This window comes from Pseudorasbora parva, chromosome 2 (assembly GCF_024679245.1).
Source record: "Pseudorasbora parva isolate DD20220531a chromosome 2, ASM2467924v1, whole genome shotgun sequence".
NCBI lineage: Eukaryota > Metazoa > Chordata > Actinopteri > Cypriniformes > Gobionidae > Pseudorasbora > Pseudorasbora parva.
The window spans coordinates 27,156,704-27,178,371 of record NC_090173.1 but is presented as its reverse complement, the minus strand read 5'-3'; the positions used below and the strand labels follow the sequence as shown (position 1 = coordinate 27,178,371).

General features: G+C 41.6%; 2 protein-coding genes across 2 annotated transcripts; both read right to left on the bottom strand.

The window, feature by feature from the left end:
* Nucleotides 1-2,022: 2,022 nt before the first annotated feature.
* Nucleotides 2,023-7,116, bottom strand: cnp (2',3'-cyclic nucleotide 3' phosphodiesterase). The gene is made up of 4 exons (XM_067414255.1): nucleotides 6,887-7,116; nucleotides 4,508-5,161; nucleotides 4,298-4,425; nucleotides 2,023-3,762 (listed from the first exon to the last, which is right to left on the bottom strand). Exons 2-4 carry the CDS (start codon nucleotides 5,139-5,141, stop codon nucleotides 3,295-3,297), a joined length of 1,230 nt encoding a protein of 409 aa, XP_067270356.1. The 5' UTR covers nucleotides 5,142-5,161; nucleotides 6,887-7,116; the 3' UTR covers nucleotides 2,023-3,294.
* A 1,285-nt stretch (nucleotides 7,117-8,401) lies between these two features.
* Nucleotides 8,402-21,656, bottom strand: odad4 (outer dynein arm docking complex subunit 4). Its single transcript, XM_067428907.1, has 12 exons — nucleotides 21,452-21,656; nucleotides 21,212-21,343; nucleotides 15,072-15,225; nucleotides 14,896-14,957; nucleotides 14,613-14,760; nucleotides 14,287-14,511; nucleotides 11,020-11,148; nucleotides 10,824-10,902; nucleotides 10,639-10,725; nucleotides 10,331-10,527; nucleotides 10,044-10,144; nucleotides 8,402-8,826 (listed from the first exon to the last, which is right to left on the bottom strand). Exons 1-12 carry the CDS (start codon nucleotides 21,566-21,568, stop codon nucleotides 8,791-8,793), a joined length of 1,467 nt encoding a protein of 488 aa, XP_067285008.1. The 5' UTR covers nucleotides 21,569-21,656; the 3' UTR covers nucleotides 8,402-8,790.
* Nucleotides 21,657-21,668: the final 12 nt, after the last annotated feature.

The window sequence follows — 21,668 nt, the reverse complement described above, 5'->3', positions numbered from 1 at the left end:
ATCTTACTTTTAAAATTAAATTTAGCTCCATATCTATTGCTTCATGTCAGATAAAATCAAAGTGATTTAGCTTCTTAGGTGAATTAATTGGCCTTTACAAAGGGCATTGCAGCACAGGCTGTTACTAATGCACTGTTTGGCTCCTCTGTCCTCGGCAGCATCAGTTAATGGATTTGAAGGGCCAAGAGAGATGACTCAAGATGAATTTACAAAAGTCAGTGCAGGCTTTAAATAGAAACATTGCCATTGATCACTGAATGTCAACAGTGTTTGCAGAAGCAAGACTTTGATAAGTCAGTGTGGAGACCACAAGTTTAACAGTGTGGCCTTGGTCCCAGCTAAAAGAAAAGCATTAGAACTATGTGAAAAGTAAGCTTTGTATTATTAATGCAGTGAATTTCAATTATAAATCTGTACCTCAGCTGAGATACAGAGTCAGGACAATGATCAGGGAGTCGGCCACATTCATGTGTAGTACACAATATTGATTCCTGAGAATTGAAAGTGATATTTTAATAACATGTTATGCTAGGTCCACTGTGTAGTGAACACTATGACTCAGTTGTAAACATATGTGTATATATATATATATATATATATATATATATATATATATATATATATATATATATATATATATATATATATATATATATACTACGATGTCATTACATGTATAAGCAAAAACAATGATTTTTTTCAATTGATTGATTAATTCAACAATCAATTTTTAAGGTTTTTTTTGTTATGTTTATAAACTATTATAAACTGTTTTTTTTATGTTACAAAAGATATAAAGGAATTAATTTATATACTATTTTACATTTTATATTATACAATATAGTAGTCCCATGCAATATACATCTAATTTACAATGTGTTCTTGGAGAAAATGTAATAAAAAAAAAAGTGTAATGGGAGTAATTGGCAAAATTTTCATAACATCTAATATTTCAACGGAATATTGATAACTTATTTTGTTTTTCACTTATATAGTCCTGGCATCATCTTCTGTAGCAAAGTATGAAATCAATACACGGTTTTTGTAGTCATATGATTAGACAGCCCATAAAGTTTTCCTGAGATGTTGATTTATGGAAAACACTTTGAAAATGTCTGATTTAAATGATAATCACAAATTATTTCCCTAAGAGTGCTTTGATCACTAAATTAATGTCAGTCATTTTTATAAGGATAATTTCTTTGTCCAGGTGAAACCTCCAAACATTTGGCATCTCGGAAAAACCCTGAACGTGCTCTTTACAGGACATCCAGACCTAAAGAATGTATTTACATAATACATATAGTAAAATATGATGTCCACTACAGTAAACAAAAGTCTGTTCCTGTGTCCCGGTAGTCAGTGAGTGAGTGTTTGTGTCTGTAAACACTTCAATCATATTTAGTGAAATGGCAGGAAAGCATCACCTGGGAGTTATTGAGCAAGCTGACACAAACATACTGTCAAAGCAAGTCTTGCGTGCCAGGAAGAAATATGGTGGAGGGAATATTTATAGAAAGGAATAAAAAAACATTCTTGCCTCTATTGCAGGCCAACTCACTAGTTGTTTAGCTACAGATTGGTAACATGGGCTATCTATCTAGACTCTGGATTAGCTTTCAGTGGTAACAATCGCCACCTACTGGAAAGGGCAGAACACTGACACACCCGGGAATGAACTAAGAATGGGAAGCAGCACTTCTGCTGACTAAATTAAAACATATATATATATTCACAAGCATCTTAAACTAGTTATTTTCCTTGCATTTAAGATAATTAAACTCCCTATGAATGCCAAAGCCGCTACTGCTGATTAGGAACCAGATGTGAGTTGCGGTTATGCCTAAACACATTTTGGGCAGATGGACACTATTTGAAGTGGAATGACTGAGCATGCAACAACCCATTTGGAAAAACAATTACACACATGCGCGTCCTTAATTACAACAAGTTAACAAATAAATTAAATCCCACAAACATCAAGAACACAATTGACTTGAAGCAAGAACAGGAAGCCAGAGCTGTCAGAGCCAAGCACATTCTTTATTAAGTGTACAAAAACAAAATGAAAAACAAGGTAAGTGCAAAAATTTAGTGCCTTGATGTCAGGGACCTACGAGAAGCATGGCTTCGGCCATCTAGAAGCCTACAGAAGAGGAAGGCACCAGATAGATGCTCGTCACAGTATTTAGAGTGCACATTTTTTCAAAACGGATATGAATGAGAGACAGAAAGAGTAAATTTACTATCACATGTGAATATACTGGATTTATGAAAGAGTTGATCATACTGATATAATTAAGAGAAGCACAGGCATGATTATCCAAAGTGATGTGCTGTAAATTCAAAAGGGGACCAACACTGTGCAAACGGTAAGAGTTTATGAGAGAATGTTTCATTTCATACACATTTTAGCATAACGTCACAGAAGGTATGTAGTCTTATTTGATAAAAAACAAAAACCTTGGTAAATATAACGTGATTGAAAGGAAGAAAAATGCGTTTTTTGCAAAAGGCATGCACTGGCACGCACACAAACACACGCACAACTGATCACTATCAGAGAAGTAAGATTATTACAATGGTGCAGAATGAATTCTTGGAAATTATCAGCTCCAAAAAAGCAGAAGAAAGAGAGGGACACAGAAGAATCACATACTACACTAACAGGTTTATACTCTATACCAAAACTTCCTTTGCTAAAAGATCAAAATGCTCATAGAAGATATAAGTGCAAATCTTCTAAAATACAGCAACACCAGCCTCAAAATGAATTTGAAGGCAGTTCAAACCATGTATCAGGGCTAAGCTCGGACAGAGTACAAATCAGTTAATCAAACCAGTGAAGCTGTGCTAAATCTAAGTGTTCTACATGAATGTCACGTGTAAGGAAGACCAATCGTGAATGTACCTGCGTAAAGGGAACAGGGATGGTGTGGCGGCTAAACAGCCGTGTGAACTAGCTCCTAACGCAAAGTGAACTCTCCAGCAGAGTGAACCGTGACCTTAAGGCAGATACTAAGGCCTCTGAGCTTGTGTTGCCAGGCAAAAGGAAAAAAAGGCACCAGCTAAGAGAGAGCCGGGAGCCAGCAGGCCACTTTGGAACTTCTAGTCTCACACTGCCTGCCAAATCATCCCAAGCCATCCCTGTGCGCACACTAAAGCTGCGAAACATACACGCAATCCACCTACACACATGCAAAAACACAACATCATCCTCAGCCAACCACGGGCCAGAGCCCTTAGGAAAAATGTCCTCTTCTCCCCTCTCTTCCCTTCCTCCTTGCTTTCCACTCACAGGATGGTACATTTTTTCTTTTTCTTCTCTCCATCCTTTTTACCCTGGTCATTGGTAGGCTTGTCCTCGGAGAAGGTAGAAAAGGTCGTGTCTGCTGTAATCGGTTCCCTCAGGGCAAGGTACCATCGGCCCTCGCTCAGGTAGGACAGAGTACCCAACTCCATCTCAACCTGGGTGCCCTCCTTGCCCTCTTTCTGCAGAGCCAAGATCTCAAGCAGATCCAATCCGGTCTGAACTGACTCCACGCCAGCCGAGCAGCCTAATGTGACGTGAGCGCGGCTACCCACCGGGAGAGACTCAACACTGGGGAGGAAGGACGGAGAAACGCCTTCCTTGTCTGCTCCCTCGGGCCACAGCTTCATCTGGGTTTCTGTTAATGCCACACGGGCCCCAAACGTACGAGGGGTCACTATGAGAGCAGTGACTGAAAGCTCATCAGACTTGCTAAATGATTCCTTGACCACCTGCAAGAAAATTCTCAAATAAGTACTGTATGTTTTGGTAGCAACTTACAATTGTTCAATTTGTTAATGCATTCTGTTTCATAAATTGCACAGCATTTATTAATCTACATTCACATATGTATACTGACATGTCATGATACGTGTTGATTTACACTTTCTCAATATAAATGAATGCTATAATCTTTAAATTTGGCTTTCAGCATCTTTTTTATTGCAAGAGCAGGGTTTAAAAGGAGATAGATTTTAGTTGTGATTTTTTTTATACCCCTTTTGTTCTATACAGGAAATATTTTCAAAGAATCTTTAACCAAATTTCAGGGACACATGACATCAGATACCATTATTATTATTGATCTGATACTGATAAATAGTTTTTAAAGTTAAGAAATAGCTACCATTCTTTACTGTAACTACATTAGGTTATGGCTTTAATTAAATATTCTAATTTAGTAGAGATTCCAAAAACACACCTGTGCACTTCTCACACTTGCACTACATACGAAACAGAGGAAGAACGCTTATGTGGAAAACTGACCTGTAGCTCTGCATAGTCTTTTGCCCCCTCTGCTTTGCCATAGTCACAGAACTTTGTAGTGCAGTGGAGGGGCAGTGCATTCTGGAAGTACTGCTCAAGATCCACCTCTTTCTCGGCCTCACCAGTAACTGGGAAAGCAAAAACAAAATAAGCAACAGATCCACAAACTCTGAGAAAAATCACGTGTGCACATTTACACGGGCCACTCACATTCACTGATGTGTTCTTTGAAGGCCTCCAAAGTGTCCAGAGTCTTCAGAAAGTCCATGGTTGCACACTTAATTCGCTCCTCTTCCTCTGGAAGCAGGAACCAGCCAAAGAAGAAAGGCAGCTCTGGTTCTTTCTGCTGGGTCTCTGCTGCTTTTGGAAGCTCGGCTTGAACCTCTCCTCCTTCTGTCTTAGTCTCCTCACCTTTATCAGATTCTTCTGGCTTGGCTTCATTCACAGCAGCGGGTGTGGATTCCGCCTCTTTGGCAGGCTCCGCTTCTTTCTTAGCCTCCACCTCTTTCACAGCTTCTTCCTCCTGCTTCTCGGGTTCAGAACTCACTTGAACCTGTGGCTCCTCAGATTTCTTCTCCTGTTCTGGCTGAGGGGGTTTCTCCAAAGACTCGGCAGCTGGGGTTGCTTCCGATTCTGCCGCCGCCTTTTCTGGCAATTTCCCAGCAGAATGCTCTGCCTCTGGGGTTTTCTCCTGTTCAGAGGCCGCATCTGGAGGACTTGCTGCTTCTGAAGGTGCCTGAGCCCCCTCTTCAGACTTGGGCTCTGGTTTCTCCTCTTGCTGCACTGCCACTTCCTGTGTCTCAGCAACAGCCTCTGGAACTTCCTGATTCTGTTCAGCTTCCATTGCTACACAGCAGGCCGCTTCTAAAAAACAAAAAAAAAACAAGACAAATTTGCAATAGAGAGTGTGAATGCATTTTTACAGGAGATTACAACTGTTGAATTACATGATCAGAACTACATGCAAATGTTAACAAGGGGATAAACGACAGGGAGCTCCAGGAACGCTTTGTAAAGATTAACAGAAACTCACTGCAAGTCTGTTTTCTAGTGAACTGCCCAGAAATGCAAAGCAATATACACCTGAACATGGGAGTTGAATTTACAAGTTCTTCAGACCCTTCACAGCACGTAGGCTCTTGGAAATTTAAATTTTACTACTCACAACTGGATATTTCAGTTCTGCAACCTCTATACAGAGTCCAGCTCTTGTCTTTCCAAGCAAATCTGAAAACCACTGCTCCATTTAGTCCAATGCACAGTCGAATTCATATAAAATAAAACACCACTGTGCATTTCTAGTGAAATTTGAGCAGCCATCAGACTGCCAACACAAGAATTGCTTTTCTCTGGCTTACACATTACTCCGCTTTTCTAACTGCATTTCTCTTCGCCTCACATCTTTTACTCTTTTAAGGAGGCCTAAAGAAACGTGTATGCTGGAAGTCTTCCGTTTCAATTATATTTTGCACTGTCAATTCATTGTCTTTAATGTATTAGCTGCTAGTCTGTAACATTAGATACATGAAACAGTCAACAGATTTCAAATGTCATACTTTTATTGTGAAACCAGTTGTCATCATCTTCAGGCCGAAATACATCTGTTCCTCATTTAAATGGAACTATGCAAATTATTACAGCTTAATCAAATGACAAAGATAAAATGTCAAGATAATTCACACCTCGTGTGTCAAATGACACATATAACTTCCCCTAAATAAATAACATTAACTCATCTACGCAGTGGCCGGATCTGAAAAAGTAAGGCTTTAATTTAACCTTGGACACGTTCCAGATTCTGATGAAAGTGTGTGGAAAGCAGAAGCAGGGGCCTGTTTTACAGGAGCCCAGCAGTGAGCCATGAGACCCAAACACCTGCACATCATTTGGGCCACTTTTTTGGTTATTTTAATATAAAGTGAGCTGCCTACTTAGACGACATTTCCAGGAAGCAATCACGTTTAGAGTCATTTCAATGTGTCCGACACCAAAAATGCTGTCTAGGTAGGCAGTTCGCTGGATTTTGATACGCCGCCTTTGTGTGATCAAATTAGATTCGGGCACGCCAACTAATCTATGGAAGACAAAGAAAACCCAAAACGCCCAGTAGATTCACTAAGACAGTAGCGACAAATCAAGCAGAAGTCACGAGTCACAAGAATATAACTGTAACTACTTGATTTAACGACACCGAGTACACACATTTAGATAGCTTGGTGGACAATTTGTCCGATTGTGATTCAAAAGAACCGCGAACTTGCATTTCATTCAACGAATGTCTAAATTTACAGAAGCTTGTAAATGAATATGACCATATGAGCGAACTCCGTTAATTAACGGTAACAATACAAAGCCAAGGATCGGGGAGTGGCAGTGCCCGGCCACGCTGCATGCAGACAAAACAAATCAGCGTGGCAATGCCTCGCGCAGCTGGAAAAGAAAGCACATGCCACAAACAAATGGTTACATGTAAAACCCTTGATTTTTGTTTTGCATAAACTTAGATTTGCATAATCAAACTTATTGGCTGCAAATATGATATACAAGATTAAAAAGTAAAAGTATGTGTACTGCGTAAATGCAACTCACTTGATTACAACGTTGGCAGATGTATGAAAAGCTGTCACCGTTCCCCGAGGCTGAAGGTTCAAAGTACCGTACAGCCAAATTCCACGTTTCTCCAGAGCGCTGCGCAGAAAACCCCCGCCTGGCCGAGCACTAGCAATAATCAGGAAACAAAACGGAAACCACTGGCACTTGAGCACGCTCCCTGGGTGCACGAGCGCGCGGACACGGAAGGGAGAGGCAGAGGCAAATTTAAGCGCGCTCCCGCTATTTCACTGTGCAGAGCGTGCTGTCTGTGCCTATGGTCTGTGCACGTCAGCAACCGGAATTCGTACTTTTTTTGACTGACATTTTACCGCCTCAAATTATCATATGGTTTAGTTCCTGCATTATTCCAGTTAAATCTTTCATTTTATAACAATGACTAATCTTACCTCTAAATAATGTTAATGTGAGTAAGGGGTCGTGTGAATGTGTCCGAATTCAGGGACACATACAGCGTTGAATTTACGTTTGGGCCCTAACCTTACATACGCTACAAATGACAACTATGAACATCGTTATGGTTGGATCAGGACAAAATACACAAACACAAAAAGATGCTTCGAGGTTACTAGAACAATTCATCATTAAATAAACACAAAAAAAATACATGCTGATCTCTCTCAGTTGAAAGACAAACACTGAAATAGTCCATCACTAAGCAATAAAGCCAGAATGTGTATTGTGTACTATAAAATATATTGTCATATCTCATCTGTGTTTTCTTATGCCTGATTCTTAAATTTAATCAATAAATTATCAGAATATGAATACACCTCGATCAAAAAACCAATAGGAGAGCAGAACCGTATGATGCGACTAGCGAGACAAACCACCACACACACATTTTCGATTTCCCCCAGTTTAACAACAGTTCAACAATCTTTGGACGTCATTCTTGTGAAGGCAAACATCAATATTGTCATGTCTTGTCTTGTAAAAGTATGAACTTCACTTCTAGCAGACTTGACAGAAATATGAAGATTGTTAGATTATATTATAATGAATACAGGCAAATTACATTTTCAAAGTATTAATTTCCATTGTGCATTTTAACATTTTTTTGAGCTTTTGGAAAGATAAAAAAAAAAAAAGGGATCCGTAGGCATCTATTATTCTTTGAATGTATTCTTACAGGTTTGTTGGTAAAGAACATACCTAGCAAAAATGAGTACATGTTATTTCTTGCTGATGCCTGTGAGGGACGTGTGAACTGCATAAAGGGCTGATGCATTTTTATCCATTTTGACATTGCACTGACAGGTTTCTCAGCAGTTAAAAACTGCTGCTTCATTTTATCATGAGTTTAGCACAAAAACAGGTTGGCTGTTACCACTTTGTCACAAGTGTTTGTGGTGTATTCATATAATTAGCAGATGTTACCCACACAAACATACACTCTCACACACACAAATTGACAGCAATTCGGGTAAATAGTTGTGTTTAAGTCAATATCACTCAATAGATGGACTGTAAACTTAGAGGTCAAATCTAAACTCATTTGAATGATTCTTTATTCAAAACCATGTTTGGATTATGAGTATTTCTCTGTCAACAGATGGTCACAGAACAAGTGTGTGTCTATTGCAAAACATTAACAGTGTCTGGGCAACATTGCTTGGACACTGCATCACAAATATGAAACATGATTTGTTATACCTCTGAAATGGTGACAGTCTGTTTATGCAAAACTATGCAAAACATCTTTATACCGTATGGAAACAAGCACAGAGAAGGCAATCATAAAGTAATCCTTAACCAATGACACCCGAATGCAATCCAACACAATGTTCCTTAGGCAGATTTTATTCCACTATAAGGATGCATTAGTTCTGACTTGTCTTGGAGGTGGATTGCAGACATTTTATTCAGTGTGGTTTCTCGTCTTACTGGGTCACTCTGTGTCTTGCTTCACGAAGAGCCTGCAAGGTGAGAAATTGAGGAATTAATTAAAGCGAGTTAAATAATATCAGAATAACATTAAGAAATATGATATTAGAGCAAAGGAATAGTCAAGAATTAGATAACATACAAAAAATTAAAACTGATCAATGAATGCATGTAAATATTACAATTATCAATTCATATTATGACAAAACAACTAATACTGATACATATTCTATTATCAAGTATTAACTATGTTCAACGCAATAAGATTCCAGTGACATGTAATGTGTGCAATGTAACATCAGAAAAGCCGTTTTCCTACCATAAAGCTAAGAGGACGTTATCATAGATTCTGCTTGGAGAAGCATTTTAGAACTTATTACATTGCTTTCCTTATGAAAGTCAGTTTTGTCATACAAGATGCCTCTTAGCTTCCATAATTGTTCCTAGTTTAATGTTTAATATGCACAAGCTCCACTGGGTAATGCCATAGAAGTAGGAACTAAGCGAAAGACAAAATATAGTGTTGCCTGATACGGGAATTAACGTCCTTATGAAATCAAAATCACCCCATTTACTTTGTTAGCACATATCACAGGTCTTGGGGAGGACAATTAATCCATTAATACACAGGGGAAAAAAATAGTTTGTCGCAGTAATCTTTAACCAAAATCTGAAAAGTTACTTCCGGTCTGGAAACGGCGTTCCTTGATCTCAGTTTGACCTTCCTTAACCACTCTCCTCCAACTGTTAGTCTGCTATGAGCGCGAGATGGAGAGGAGGAGGGCTGAAGTAAAACCTGCCCTCTAATTCAATTATTACGTTTCACTTGGAAAACTAACTCTAGAGTAGTGAAAGTATGAAGTAGTGAGTGATGTATGACACAGAAGTCACGTTCAAACCAAGCAAGCAGCTTTCCAAACCAAGCTTTTACACCCATTATCTGCATAGGGTGCATCTTTTACCATTGCCAAATTTCTGATTGCTAAATTCCTATTGAAATTACTGGATTGTGCCTGTAAACATTTTCCGTACAACAGTAAATGTGACCACACCTTTGGTCCAACTGACAATAACTGCCATATTGGTCCTCTGTGACATACACAGAAACGATAGCATGCATCATGTGTTTTAGAATTGCAGTCATTTTAATGTAGTCTGAATGGGACTATAGAAAAGGCCACGAGTGAGATGGATGGTGAGAGGGATGAGGGAAAGAGTGAGAGAGCAGGATAGGAATGTCTGTGTTGACCTTCTGGATGGCTTCGCTGGCAGAGTCGTCCTGCAGCAGTTTTGCCCGGTCCAGTGCGCTCTCAAAGTGTAACACGCTGGCCTTGTAGTTACCCAGCTTCACTATGGAAGACAGAAAGAGGATGCAAAGTGATCTAATCGCACAGACTGGTGTAGATCAAATATACATAATGACCACATTAACTTCCTATTGATTCTGAGCATTGTGGGAAATCAGATTATCCATGGTCACAGAGTGCATTAAACCGCTGACTTCCTGTGATTCTGGGCGTTGTAGTTTGGACTCACATTCAGCCTGCGCCATGAGCACACTAGCATTGAGCTGCCATTTCTCATCACTGATGTCATCTGCGGCTGTGAGCGAGCGGGAGCCATAGTCTCGGGCTTCGCCGTAGCGCTTCAGTTCAAGGTAACAGCGGCCGATCTCATGGAACAACCAGGCTTTCTCTAACCCGCCACAGGCTAAAGGCACCTTCTCCTCCCAGCTATGGAAACGCATACATAAAAACAGAGAATCAAGCAAAATACCTATTACAATAGACGTGTCCGTGTACATCAACACCAAAGTAAACATTAATTAAAGGCAAATGCCTTACACTTCTATAGCTTGTTGGAACTTGCCAATCCGTGCGTACACACGGCCAATGCTGTCCAGAGCCCTGGATTTACTGTCTGTCAGGTCACTATGACACAAAGCACAAACCAAACACACCTGATGAATTGTAATTTATTAACCAACTAAGAAAACAAAGGTAGTTTTAATGCTCTCATGAGCACTCACCCTTTTTTGGCCAGCTCCAGATCTTTCTCATGATGATGTAAAGCCTTGTCCATATTCCCAAGATCCATCAGTGCGTTGCCTACACAGAACATAAAAGACAGACAGAGAAACAGTGACTTTAATAGAGTCTCTGATTCTTGTGCTCTTGATATTACATATATTTGAGTATTGGGGAGATGAGATTCCCAGACTCTACCAATGCAGCTGTGCAGATTCCCAAGCACTTCTGTCTTATTGGGCAGCACCTCCTCAGACCATTCTTTTACCGCCTTCATGAGCTCACGGGCTTTCTTCAGGCCGCTTTCTGCATTGCCTGTACTCAAGGCTGACAATTAAACAAATAATCATCATAAACCCAATAACATACAGACAATTTTCTGAAAATGTTCATCCATCTAAAAGTCATGCAAGACCAGAGGGTTGCTACGATGTTCTGATTGTTTCTGTGTTTTTTTGTGTTTTAGGCCATCCTTAAAAATATTTTGGTTTGCAGTAACAGTAAAATTTTTTTTAAAAAGGGTCGGTAGGTAGGTCTATATTTTTTTTTTCAAATTTTAATACAAAAAAAAAATGTACATTTTTGGTGATGGTGATTACGTAGGTATGAATTTAAACAAATTGGCATATCGTGACATCACTGACTGGGTCTTCAAGCCGTGCCTTCGGGCGTGTAGGCTAATTGCAGGCTATATAGACAACAAACAAATTGAAATATTTGTCAAAAACATGTTTATTGCATAAATTTCAGGTGCATTCTTTAAGAAAAGGGTCCAACCACCAGCTAGCTGTCATTGACGTCAACCCTCCCTTTTTTTCCGGGTTTCTCACGTATTTTAGCTCTTTTCCCGCTGTCTTCGCGTTTTAGTATTTTCCCGTGATATGTTTCTTATTTTTATGCTCGATTGTGTTAACTCAGAACACGCAGCTATCTGTGTCTCTGAAGTGGCTTGCACTTCTTGCCAGACCAACGCATCTGGTGATATAGACTAGTGCATTTGAATATTAAAAAGCAAAAAGTTGTTTTTATGAATTCAATTAATTAAGTAGCTATAACCAGCTATTCAATCAAGAGCAGTAAGTGAGTCCTTATCTTTTGTTTGACAGACAGCAGTAAAGGCTACTGCCCCTTTAAGACCTAATACAGAGATATGCATCGTCTTTCTCAACTGTATAAAGTTCTTTTAAGGGATATAGACTGTCTGATGGATACTCATCAAGATCGACATGTTGACATACTTTTTGTGTGAGTTTATCCGTTCAAACGCAAGACTTGAAAGAACTCAATATTTGCGCGCTGCGAGACGTGCGCGCGCTGCGCACAGAGACAGATCTTCTCTCACTGCAGAGGGTTCTCATTCGCGTCTTCTGGCGAATATACTGAGTGATGATGGCGAAAATGACTGGTCATACGGCAGCACTCGCATGCATTGAACACAGTTTACAAATATAGACCGTTTTGCCCATGTTTTCTTTTATTATCGCTGTTGTAGTGCACGTGTATCCATCGACATACATAAAGCATTATTTTTCAAGTTACAACCAGTGCCGCCACTCCCACCACGCGCTGGGGTCGAGCAGAACACACGCTACCCATAGCAACGCGTTATGACAACGACATTTCAGACTGACAGAGACAAGATAAACGGCTTTTCCGCCATTTGTTACTGTTTTGTACACGTTGTTATATTAATTATAATTCAAAATCTGTTTTATTCGCCACAATATAGTAATGATAAATGTTGAGAGCGGCACTTTTGATTCATTTTCAAAAAGGGCAGGGGCTCAAACTAAGCCCTCCCTTCTGCAGTGCACTTGCCCGGTGTGTGTAACGTGTCCATGGTCCTGACTCCTGTCACACGGCGAAATCTCCGACAGGGCTTTAACAGTCTAACGTTACAGTGAATGAGAGTATGAGCCGAGCCGAAACGAACGCACGTGCAGGCCATAGTGTGACATCCGTTAACCATAGTGTAAACATAGATGACGTCACGCGTTTTTCTATAAACGAAAGAACGTAGCCTTCGTTTGTATGGCCCAGGCAATTTATACATTTATAATACTTACTAAAATATAATTCATATTATTTTATTACTGTTGTATTAGTTGTTTGAAAAGTAAAAAAAGAAATTGGTCGGTCTTAAAGCCAATTTACAACCGGCAAGTCGGTCGGACTAAAAGGAAAAAAAAATAAAAAATTGAGTCGGCCCTAAATTGACAGGGTCGGTCGGGTTACGGCAAACAAGAATATTTTTAAGGATGGCCTTATTGTCCACTAGGCAAAAATCAGGTCACTTTAAAGCAGGAGTGGTGAACTCCGGTCCTGGAGAGCCACAGACCTGCAGAGTTTTGCTTCAAACCTAATCAAACACACCTGAACAAGTTAATCAAGCCCTGAAGGGTTACTATGAAACTACAGGCAGGTGAGTTTTATCAGGATAAGAGCTGAACTCTGCAGGACTGAAACTCCCCAGGATTGATGTTTGCCACTCAAAGGGTTAAGCTTGGAACATATTCTGCAAGAGCAAAGAAATTTGTTCATTTTGTTGAGGTGGCAAGAACAAGAACAAAGTTCGTTCTGGACAGTACATTCCATACTTCACAAGAAGAGCAGGTGCCGATCATCTGCGTTTCTCCGAATTAACCACACCCACTTTAAATGTCTGACCAATCACAGAATAGTTCTCGGACACTGCAAGAAAAAAAGTTCTGCTCAGACGATGTGTCGAGAACAAGCTGCGAGAACTCCCAAATCATGGCTGCGATAACAAAATTACGTTGTTTTGTTCTCGCAGCCCTGGGAGCGAGAACTTTTTTCTCTGTTCTTGTGGAGTAAGTTGCAGCCTTTAGTTCACTCAAGAGTTTTTCTGTCATTAATTACTCAGACTCTTGTGTACCTTTCTGGGCCTTGAAAGTGGTCGCTGTGTTGCTGTTTATGTGGGGTCAGAAAGCTCTTGGATTTCAAACATTTCTTAATTTGTGTCCTGAAGATGAAGTTTTTATAGGTTTAAAATGGCATAAGGGTGAGAAATTCATAATTTTTGGTTGAACCAACCCTTTAAATTCTTTAAAAGGTTTGGTTTGATTACTTTTTTTTTTTTGTAATTAAGCATCTTCCTGTTGGACAAATGTGAATCTCTTGTGAAAATTTGTTTTGCCCTCATGTGAAATTCAAGAACGCATGAATTCCCATTGAGAAGATTAGATTTCTTCCACAAAACAATTAGCCAAACCTGAATACTTTTAAACTGTAATAACATTTCCCAATATGACTGCATAAATGCAGCCTTGAAGAGTATAAAATATTTATTCCCAAAACATTTTAAAAAATCTTACCGACCCCCAATTTTGACAGTAGATAATGGGGTTTGCATGTGTAAAACGAGTGTGCAACAAATGCTAAATTTTCTTGTTAGGAACCTAATGCTATGAACTTTGACCCCTCTCAAACTATGCAGAAGCTCACCTTTGTCAATATCCTCCAGAATGGTGAGGACATATCGGGTTGTGTCTGAGGGGGGCTTGTGTAGAACCCGGTTCCACTGCTGCTGCATTAGTTTTCTGTCTCGCTGATGAGCATAGATGGGTTTCTGCTGCTGCCAGAATGCCGTCCGCGTGTCCAAATACGAGATACAGCCCACGATAAGATCTTGCACACGCTCTCCAGTTCGTATCTTACCTTTTATAAGATCTGTATCAGAGCAGATTGCCATACTTTATATAGAATATGCACACTCATAGACGCAAACTAACATCAAACATAAAAAGAAAAAAACATGACAATGCACACACCCTCATCTTGTAGAAGTTTCTCTAAGTATTCTCGGTCACTGTACAGTTCTCCCAGAAGTTGCTTGGCTGTTTTTTCACATTTGCCCATCTTCTGACCATGCTTTTTGGGTACCTTCTTGTGAGAATGATTCAAATGCTTGGAACGAACCTTTGGGATTGTATCAAACAAATGTGTGTTACTAACTGCTACAATGAAGATAAACATAAGCTATAAACAATGGTAGGGTGAGTGATGGGGAAGGTGGTATAACAGAAAAGAGCGCGAGAGCAAGCTATATCTCACCTCATGAGACTTGTGGAAGAAAGACAGGTCTCCTTTATTTTCCAGCTGCACAGAGGAAGGACCTTTTAGGTTGGGGAAAGAGAGGTGGGTTTTGAAATATTTGATATAAGAAACTAAAGTCTGTTGTGTAACCAAATATCATCTAATTTCTCATCACATTGTGTCTGAGGACTTACTGCCCACCGAGTTGTCGATTGCCTCTTGAGCTTTCTGGATTCCCAGTCTAAACTCCTGCAGCTCTGGACGTAGTTTATGGCCCCTGTGATAGTAGACCAATGCAAACTCAAAGTCACCCATAGTGTAGAGGGCTTCTGCCTTCTGATACAGACCCTGCAGGAGACAGGATGGAGAACGAAAGAGAATCAGGGGTTACTTGTTAGCACTTCAAAACACAGTTAAAAACAGGAATATTGTGAAATATTACTACAAAATAAGTATTATTTTAATCAATTTTGAAATCCCATACATTGAGATCTCATACCCTGTACTGTCGTTTCATACCTTGCATCCTGTTTTGGTTAATCAAAGTACAGCTATGATCCTATTAGTTGCTTTATTTTACATTGTTCACGTATGAATAACATACCTTTTGGCTCGCAGCCAGGCCTTCGTCTGTGTTTAGTTTATACACTGAACACTGAAGAAGGCCTGTGTTATTTGCTCTGTAAACGTAAAAATGTAGACGTAAAAAAAAAAAAAACTAACTAAAAAGATTTAATTTTGAGTGCGGCGGATCAAAGCTGTACTTCACATGATCCTTTAGAAATAATTTTAATATGCTGCTTTGGTGCTCAAATAGCAATGTTGAAAACTGTTGTGATGCTGCTTAATATTTTTTTTGAACCGGTGAGAATTCTTTGATAACTATAAAAGACACGAGAATTGGACACTTAATTTTTGGAGAGAGTTCAGTGGCCTTAAAAAGTATTCAGACACTTAAGCCACAGTTTAAAGTTCAACTCACTGCATCACAAAATAATCAAGCCAAGTTTCTGAAAAAAGGACTGATATATATTGGTCCTTCTAAAAAAAATAGCATATTGTGATAAAGTTCATTATTTTCCATAATGTAATGATAAAAAATAAACTTTCATATATTTTAGATTCATTGCACACCAACTGAAATATTTCAGGTCTTTTATTGTTTTAATACTGATGATTTTGGCATACAGCTCATGAAAACCCAAAATTCCTATCACAAAAAAATAGCATATTTCATCCGACCAATAAAAGAAAAGTGTTTTAATACAAAAAAAGTTAACCTTCAAATAATTATGTTCAGTTATGCACTCAATACTTGGTCGGGAATCCTTTTGCAGAAATGACTGCTTCAATGCGGCGTGGCATGGAGGCGATCAGCCTGTGGCACTGCTGAGGTGTTCTGGAGGCCCAGGATGCTTCGATAGCGGCCTTAAGCTCATCCAGAGTGTTGGGTCTTGCGTCTCTCAACTTTCTCTTCACAATATCCCACAGATTCTCTATGGGGTTCAGGTCAGGAGAGTTGGCAGGCCAATTGAGCACAGTAATACCATGGTCAGTAAACCATTTACCAGTGGTTTTGGCACTGTGAGCAGGTGCCAGGTCGTGCTGAAAAATGAAATCATCTCCATAAAGCTTTTCAGCAGATGGAAGCATGAAGTGCTCCAAAATCTCCTGATAGCTAGCTGCATTGACCCTGCCCTTGATAAAACACAGTGGACCAACACCAGCAGCTGACATGGCACCCCAGACCATCACTGACTGTGGGTACTTGACACTGGACTTCAGGCATTTTGGCATTTCCTTCTCCCCAGTCTTCCTCCAGACTCTGGCACATTGATTTCTGAATGACATGCAAAATTTGAGCAACAGTCCAGTGCTGCTTCTCTGTAGCCCAGGTCAGGCGCTTCTGCCGCTGTTTCTGGTTCAAAAGTGGCTTGACCTGGGTAATGCGGCACCTGTAGCCCATTTCCTGCACACGCCTGTGCACAGTGGCTCTGGATGTTTCTACTCCAGACTCAGTCCACTGCTTCCGCAGGTCCCCCAAGGTCTGGAATCGGTCCTTCTCCACAATCTTCCTCAGGGTCCGGTCACCTTTTCTCATTGTGCAGCGTTTTTTGCCACACTTTTTCCTTCCCACTGAGGTGCCTTGATACAGCACTTTGGGAACAGCCTATTCATTCAGAAATTTCTTTCTGTGTCTTACTCTCTCGCTTGAGGGTGTCAATGATGGCCTTCTGGACAGTGGAGCCCGTTCCCCCATCCCGAAGCGAGTCGGGCTTCTAAAGCCGATACTTTCTCGTTCCGAAGAAGGACGGAGGGCTCAGGCCAATCCTAGATCTAAGGCATTTGAACAAAGCTCTGATGTCTGGCTCTTTCAAAATGCTGACGGTGAAACCCGTCGCCCCGGGGACAGATTTTTCACGATAGATCTGAAAGATGCATACTTTCACGTTCAGGTAGCCCCCCACCACAGGCCATACTTGAGATTCGCCTTCGAGGGGCAGGCTTATCAGTACACGGTCCTGCCATTCCGGTTATCCCTGGCGCCCCGCACGTTTACGAAATGTATGGACGCGGCATTAGCCCCGCTCAGGCTGAAAGGGATGCGGGTGCTCAACTACCTCGACGACTGGCTAGTGATAGCCCAGTCTCGAGCACAACTACTAACACACAGATCCTGGCTCCTCAACCATTTAGACTGTTTGGGTCTCAGGATCAATATCGCCAAGAGCTCGCTGTCCCCCACTCAAAAGATATCTTTTCTGGGCATAATTCTAGACTCGAGACTCATGAACGCGCGGCTAACGACAGCGCGCGCTATCCGTCCAGAACATGGCGGCTTCATTCAAAGCCGGGACTCGTGTTCCCCTGAAACATTTTCAGAGGATGCTCGGCCTTATGGCCTCGGCATCGTCAGTGCTCAGGCTGGGACTGTTACACATGCGTCCCCTCCAGGGTTGGCTACACGCCGTGTCCCTCCTTACGCATGGAAATGGGGCCGTCTTCCCGTCAAAGTGAACCACAGCGTTGTCAAAGCTTTGGCTCCTTGGACGGGGACAGAGTGGTATCGGAGGGACGTGCTTATGGGCACGGTTACGAGGTTGAAAGTGGTCTCGACAGATGCCTCCACTCGAGGGTGGGGAGCCCTACACGAGGGCAAGCCGATCTCTGGCCTGTGGACAGAAACAGAGAAACGGCTGCACATAAACTGTCTAGAGATGAAAGCGGTCGCCTTATCGCTGAGAGCTTTCCTTCCACATATAAAGAACCACCACGTCTTGGTTCGTACAGACAACACGTCGGTGGTAGCGTATATAAATCGCCAGGGCGGCCTGAGATCACATTCCCTTCACCGCATGGCGAAGCATCTCCTTTTATGGGCAGAGCACAACCTGAGCTCCCTGAGGGCGGCTCACGTGCCAGGTATTCTGAATCTGGGTCCAGATATGTTATCCAGGGGACCCATTCCCCCAGGGGAATGGTCTCTTCACCCGCAAACGGTTCTCTTAATTTGGACCACCTTCGGCGGAGCGAAGGTGGATCTCTTCGCCTCAGAAGACAACACTCACTGCCCAATATTTTTCTCCAAACGCAGGGACGCCCTGGCCCATGTCTGGCCCATTCTCCCGCTATATGCTTTCCCCCCGATCGCGATGCTGCCGCAAACCATCAAGAAAATCAGGGAGACAGCATCCATGGTGCTTTTAATAGCCCCGCTCTGGAGGAACCGAACGTGGTTCTCCGATCTGATCCAGCTGTCAGACACAGCCCCATGGCCCATTCCGCTGAGGAAAGACCTCCTCACGCAGGCGAAGGGGAAGATCTGGCATCCCAGTCCCGAACTATGGGCCCTCCACATATGGCCCATCAACTGGTATTGGGAAACCTCTCTGACAGAGTTATGAACACTATTGCGGAAGCTAGAGCCCCCGCGACTAGGCGGCTCTATACTCTGAAGTGGTCGGTGTTTTCTAACTGGTGTGCCGTCCGAAATATCGACGCACGCTCATGCGAAACAGCAGAAGTGCTCGCTTTTCTCCAAGAGCTACTGGACGTGGGTCGTTCCCCCTCCACGCTCAAAGTTTATGTCGCCGCCATAGCGGCTAACCACGCTCAGATCGCGGGATATTCACTAGGGAAAAGTGGGCTCATTGTACGTTTTCTTAAAGGGGCTAGGAGATTGAACTCCCCTCGCCCTCCCTCGGTCCCTATTTGTGACCTAGCTGTGGTTTTAGACGCTATGAAGGGTCCCCCCGTAGAGCCACTCCAGACCGCGACCATAAAGCTTTTATCACTCAAAACCGCGTTTCTGCTGGCTCTGGCCTCGGTTAAACGTGTGAGTGACTTACACGCACTCTCAGTGAGCCCGTCCTGTCTCGAGTTCGGGCCCAACAACTCCAAAGTTGTTCTCAAACCGAGACATGGTTTTATACCCAAAGTGCTTTCTACCCCTTTTAGAGCACAGGTTATTACTCTGCTTCCATTGCCCGCGTCTCAGGGTGAACAGGACGCGAACCTACTCTGCCCGGTCAGAGCTTTGAGGCTGTCTCTGGAGCGCTCCTCCCCCTTCAGGCAGTCGGACCAGCTGTTTGTCTGCTTCGGTGGCCGCGCTAAAGGTTGTGCGGTCACGAAGCAAAGACTCTCACACTGGATAGTGGACGCGATCTCGCTGGCATATGAGTCTAAAAACCTGACTTGCCCTATAGGCGTTAAAGCCCACTCCACTAGAGGCATGGCCTCATCTTGGGCTTGGTCGTGTGGCATTTCTTTGGAAGATATCTGTGCGGCGGCAGGCTGGGCCTCTCCGTCCACTTTTATCAGATTTTACAAATTGGAGGTTCCAGCTTTACAAGCAGGGCTTCTCTCCATCTAGGCTCTATCTTGACCCTGGCAAACAGATTGCCTTACGTTTTGGCCTGTATACATTAGTCCTTAGCACTATTCATTCATCATAAGATCCGACTATGTCCGATCAGCTGTTCAAACGAACCGACTCTTCCGGTTCTTCATTCCCCTTATAAGCCGCCTCTGTCGGTCTCTCAGGGGTTTATTAACATGTGCTTGGGTATACTGGGTCAGTCAGCACACACGGCGCTTTACATTGTGTTCCCCATACGTAATACGAGGAACCTCTCTCGAAAGGGAACGTACTCGGTTACTTTCGTAACCTCGGTTCCCTGAGAGAGAGGAACGAGTATTACGTTCCGTGCCGTGTTTATGCTTCTCAGGTATCGCTTCAGTCGATCTTAAAACCTGACACCTATGGCGAATTAGGGTCTTATATAGCCTCCTGTATGCAAATATAAGCACCTTTTACGGTGGGCTTTCTGGAACGCCCCCCATTGGTTCGTTCCTCTCAGCCGCCTCACCATAGGTTCCTGCAGTTGCTGCGGCCCGGCCAATCAGAGCGCTCCTCGCGCTGGGCTATGGCCGTACAGCGGCACTACGCTTTACATGGATACCTTTATTAATTAATTTGCTTCATATTCTCGAGAAAAGGAGTTTTCCCCATACGTAATACTCGTTCCTCTCTCTCAGGGAACCGAGGTTACGAAAGTAACCGAGTACGTTTTGAGTAATGAACCAGGCTGGGAGTTTTTACAAGCCTCAGGAATCTTTTGCAGGTGTTTAGAGTTAATTAGTTGATTCAGATGACAAGGTTAATAGCTCATTTAGAGAACCTTTTCATGATATGCTAATTTTTTGAGACATGAATTTTGGGCTTTCATGAGCTGATGAAAACCCAAAATCATTAGTATGCCAAAATCATCAGTATTAAAACAATAAAAGACCTGAAATATTTCAGTTGGTGTGCAATGAATCTAAAATATATGAAAGTTTAATTTTTATCATTACATTATGGAAAATATTAACTTTATCACAATATGCAAATTTTTTGAGAAGGATATATATATATATATATATATATATATATATATATATATATATATATATATATATATATATATATATATATATATATATATATATATAAACACTTTTCTCAGAACTAAACTCTTTTCTTGGCCATTTAACATTTTAGTAGATTCCCCCCCACCCCCAGGTAGAGTCTACTAAAACTAAAGTGTCCTTTTTGCGCTAATTTGTGTTAATCTTAAACAGAAAGTTTTACATTCACAGCCCGACTAACGTTAGTCATCTGATAACATTTAACGTTAACGTTACAGATCATGCAAGTTCGCCCTCTTCAGGACAAGTGTCTTACTACAGGTAACGTTATAGAAGCTCAAAGATGTGGCTGCTGGGACATTTTGGAACAAACGATGAGATAACGTATAAAAAACCCCAAACAATATTGGACGGATAAACACACCTTAAAGTAGTGTTTGTCGTCTTTGAGGGAGGTCTGGGCGTCTTGCAGCGCGCTCTCTGCATCACCTAATTTCACAAAACACCTGGATCTGGCGACCAGACAGTTCTTATCATCCGGCTGTAAACGTAAAGCCTGTTGGATAACAGTGCACGCGAGTTTAATTTATAAAACAAAGCAATTAATTTAATTTCTTCTGATTGTAACGTCACGGGTCTCGCATAACGTTAGTTACTAGCTTACCATGGAAAAGCACTCGATAGCTTTGACATATTCTCCCTTCTGAAAAAGCTGGTCACCTTCAGCCATATAGGTGGTAAAGGTACTCCTCGGCCCTTGTTCTTTCTCGTTATCGGACATCTTAATCGTATTCTAAACAGAACTATATCAAATCCTTTCAGAGCAGTTATAGTACGGGTCCGTCCCGTCCGCTCGTATCCTAGCAACTCTCCTAACAAAA

Coding starts and splice junctions, on each gene's coding strand:
- cnp (XM_067414255.1), bottom strand. CDS start 5,141: ATGGAAGCTGAACAGAATCAGGAAGTTCCAGAGGCTGTTGCTGAGACA. Junction 4,426..4,507: donor CAAAGAACACATCAGTGAAT/GTGAGTGGCCCG, acceptor TTGCTTTCCCAG/TTACTGGTGAGGCCGAGAAA. Junction 3,763..4,297: donor AAGACTATGCAGAGCTACAG/GTCAGTTTTCCA, acceptor ATTTTCTTGCAG/GTGGTCAAGGAATCATTTAG.
- odad4 (XM_067428907.1), bottom strand. CDS start 21,568: ATGTCCGATAACGAGAAAGAACAAGGGCCGAGGAGTACCTTTACCACC. Junction 15,226..21,211: donor ACGACAAACACTACTTTAAG/GTGTGTTTATCC, acceptor TGTCTCCTGCAG/GGTCTGTATCAGAAGGCAGA. Junction 10,726..10,823: donor CTGGAGCTGGCCAAAAAAGG/GTGAGTGCTCAT, acceptor TTTGTGTCATAG/TGACCTGACAGACAGTAAAT.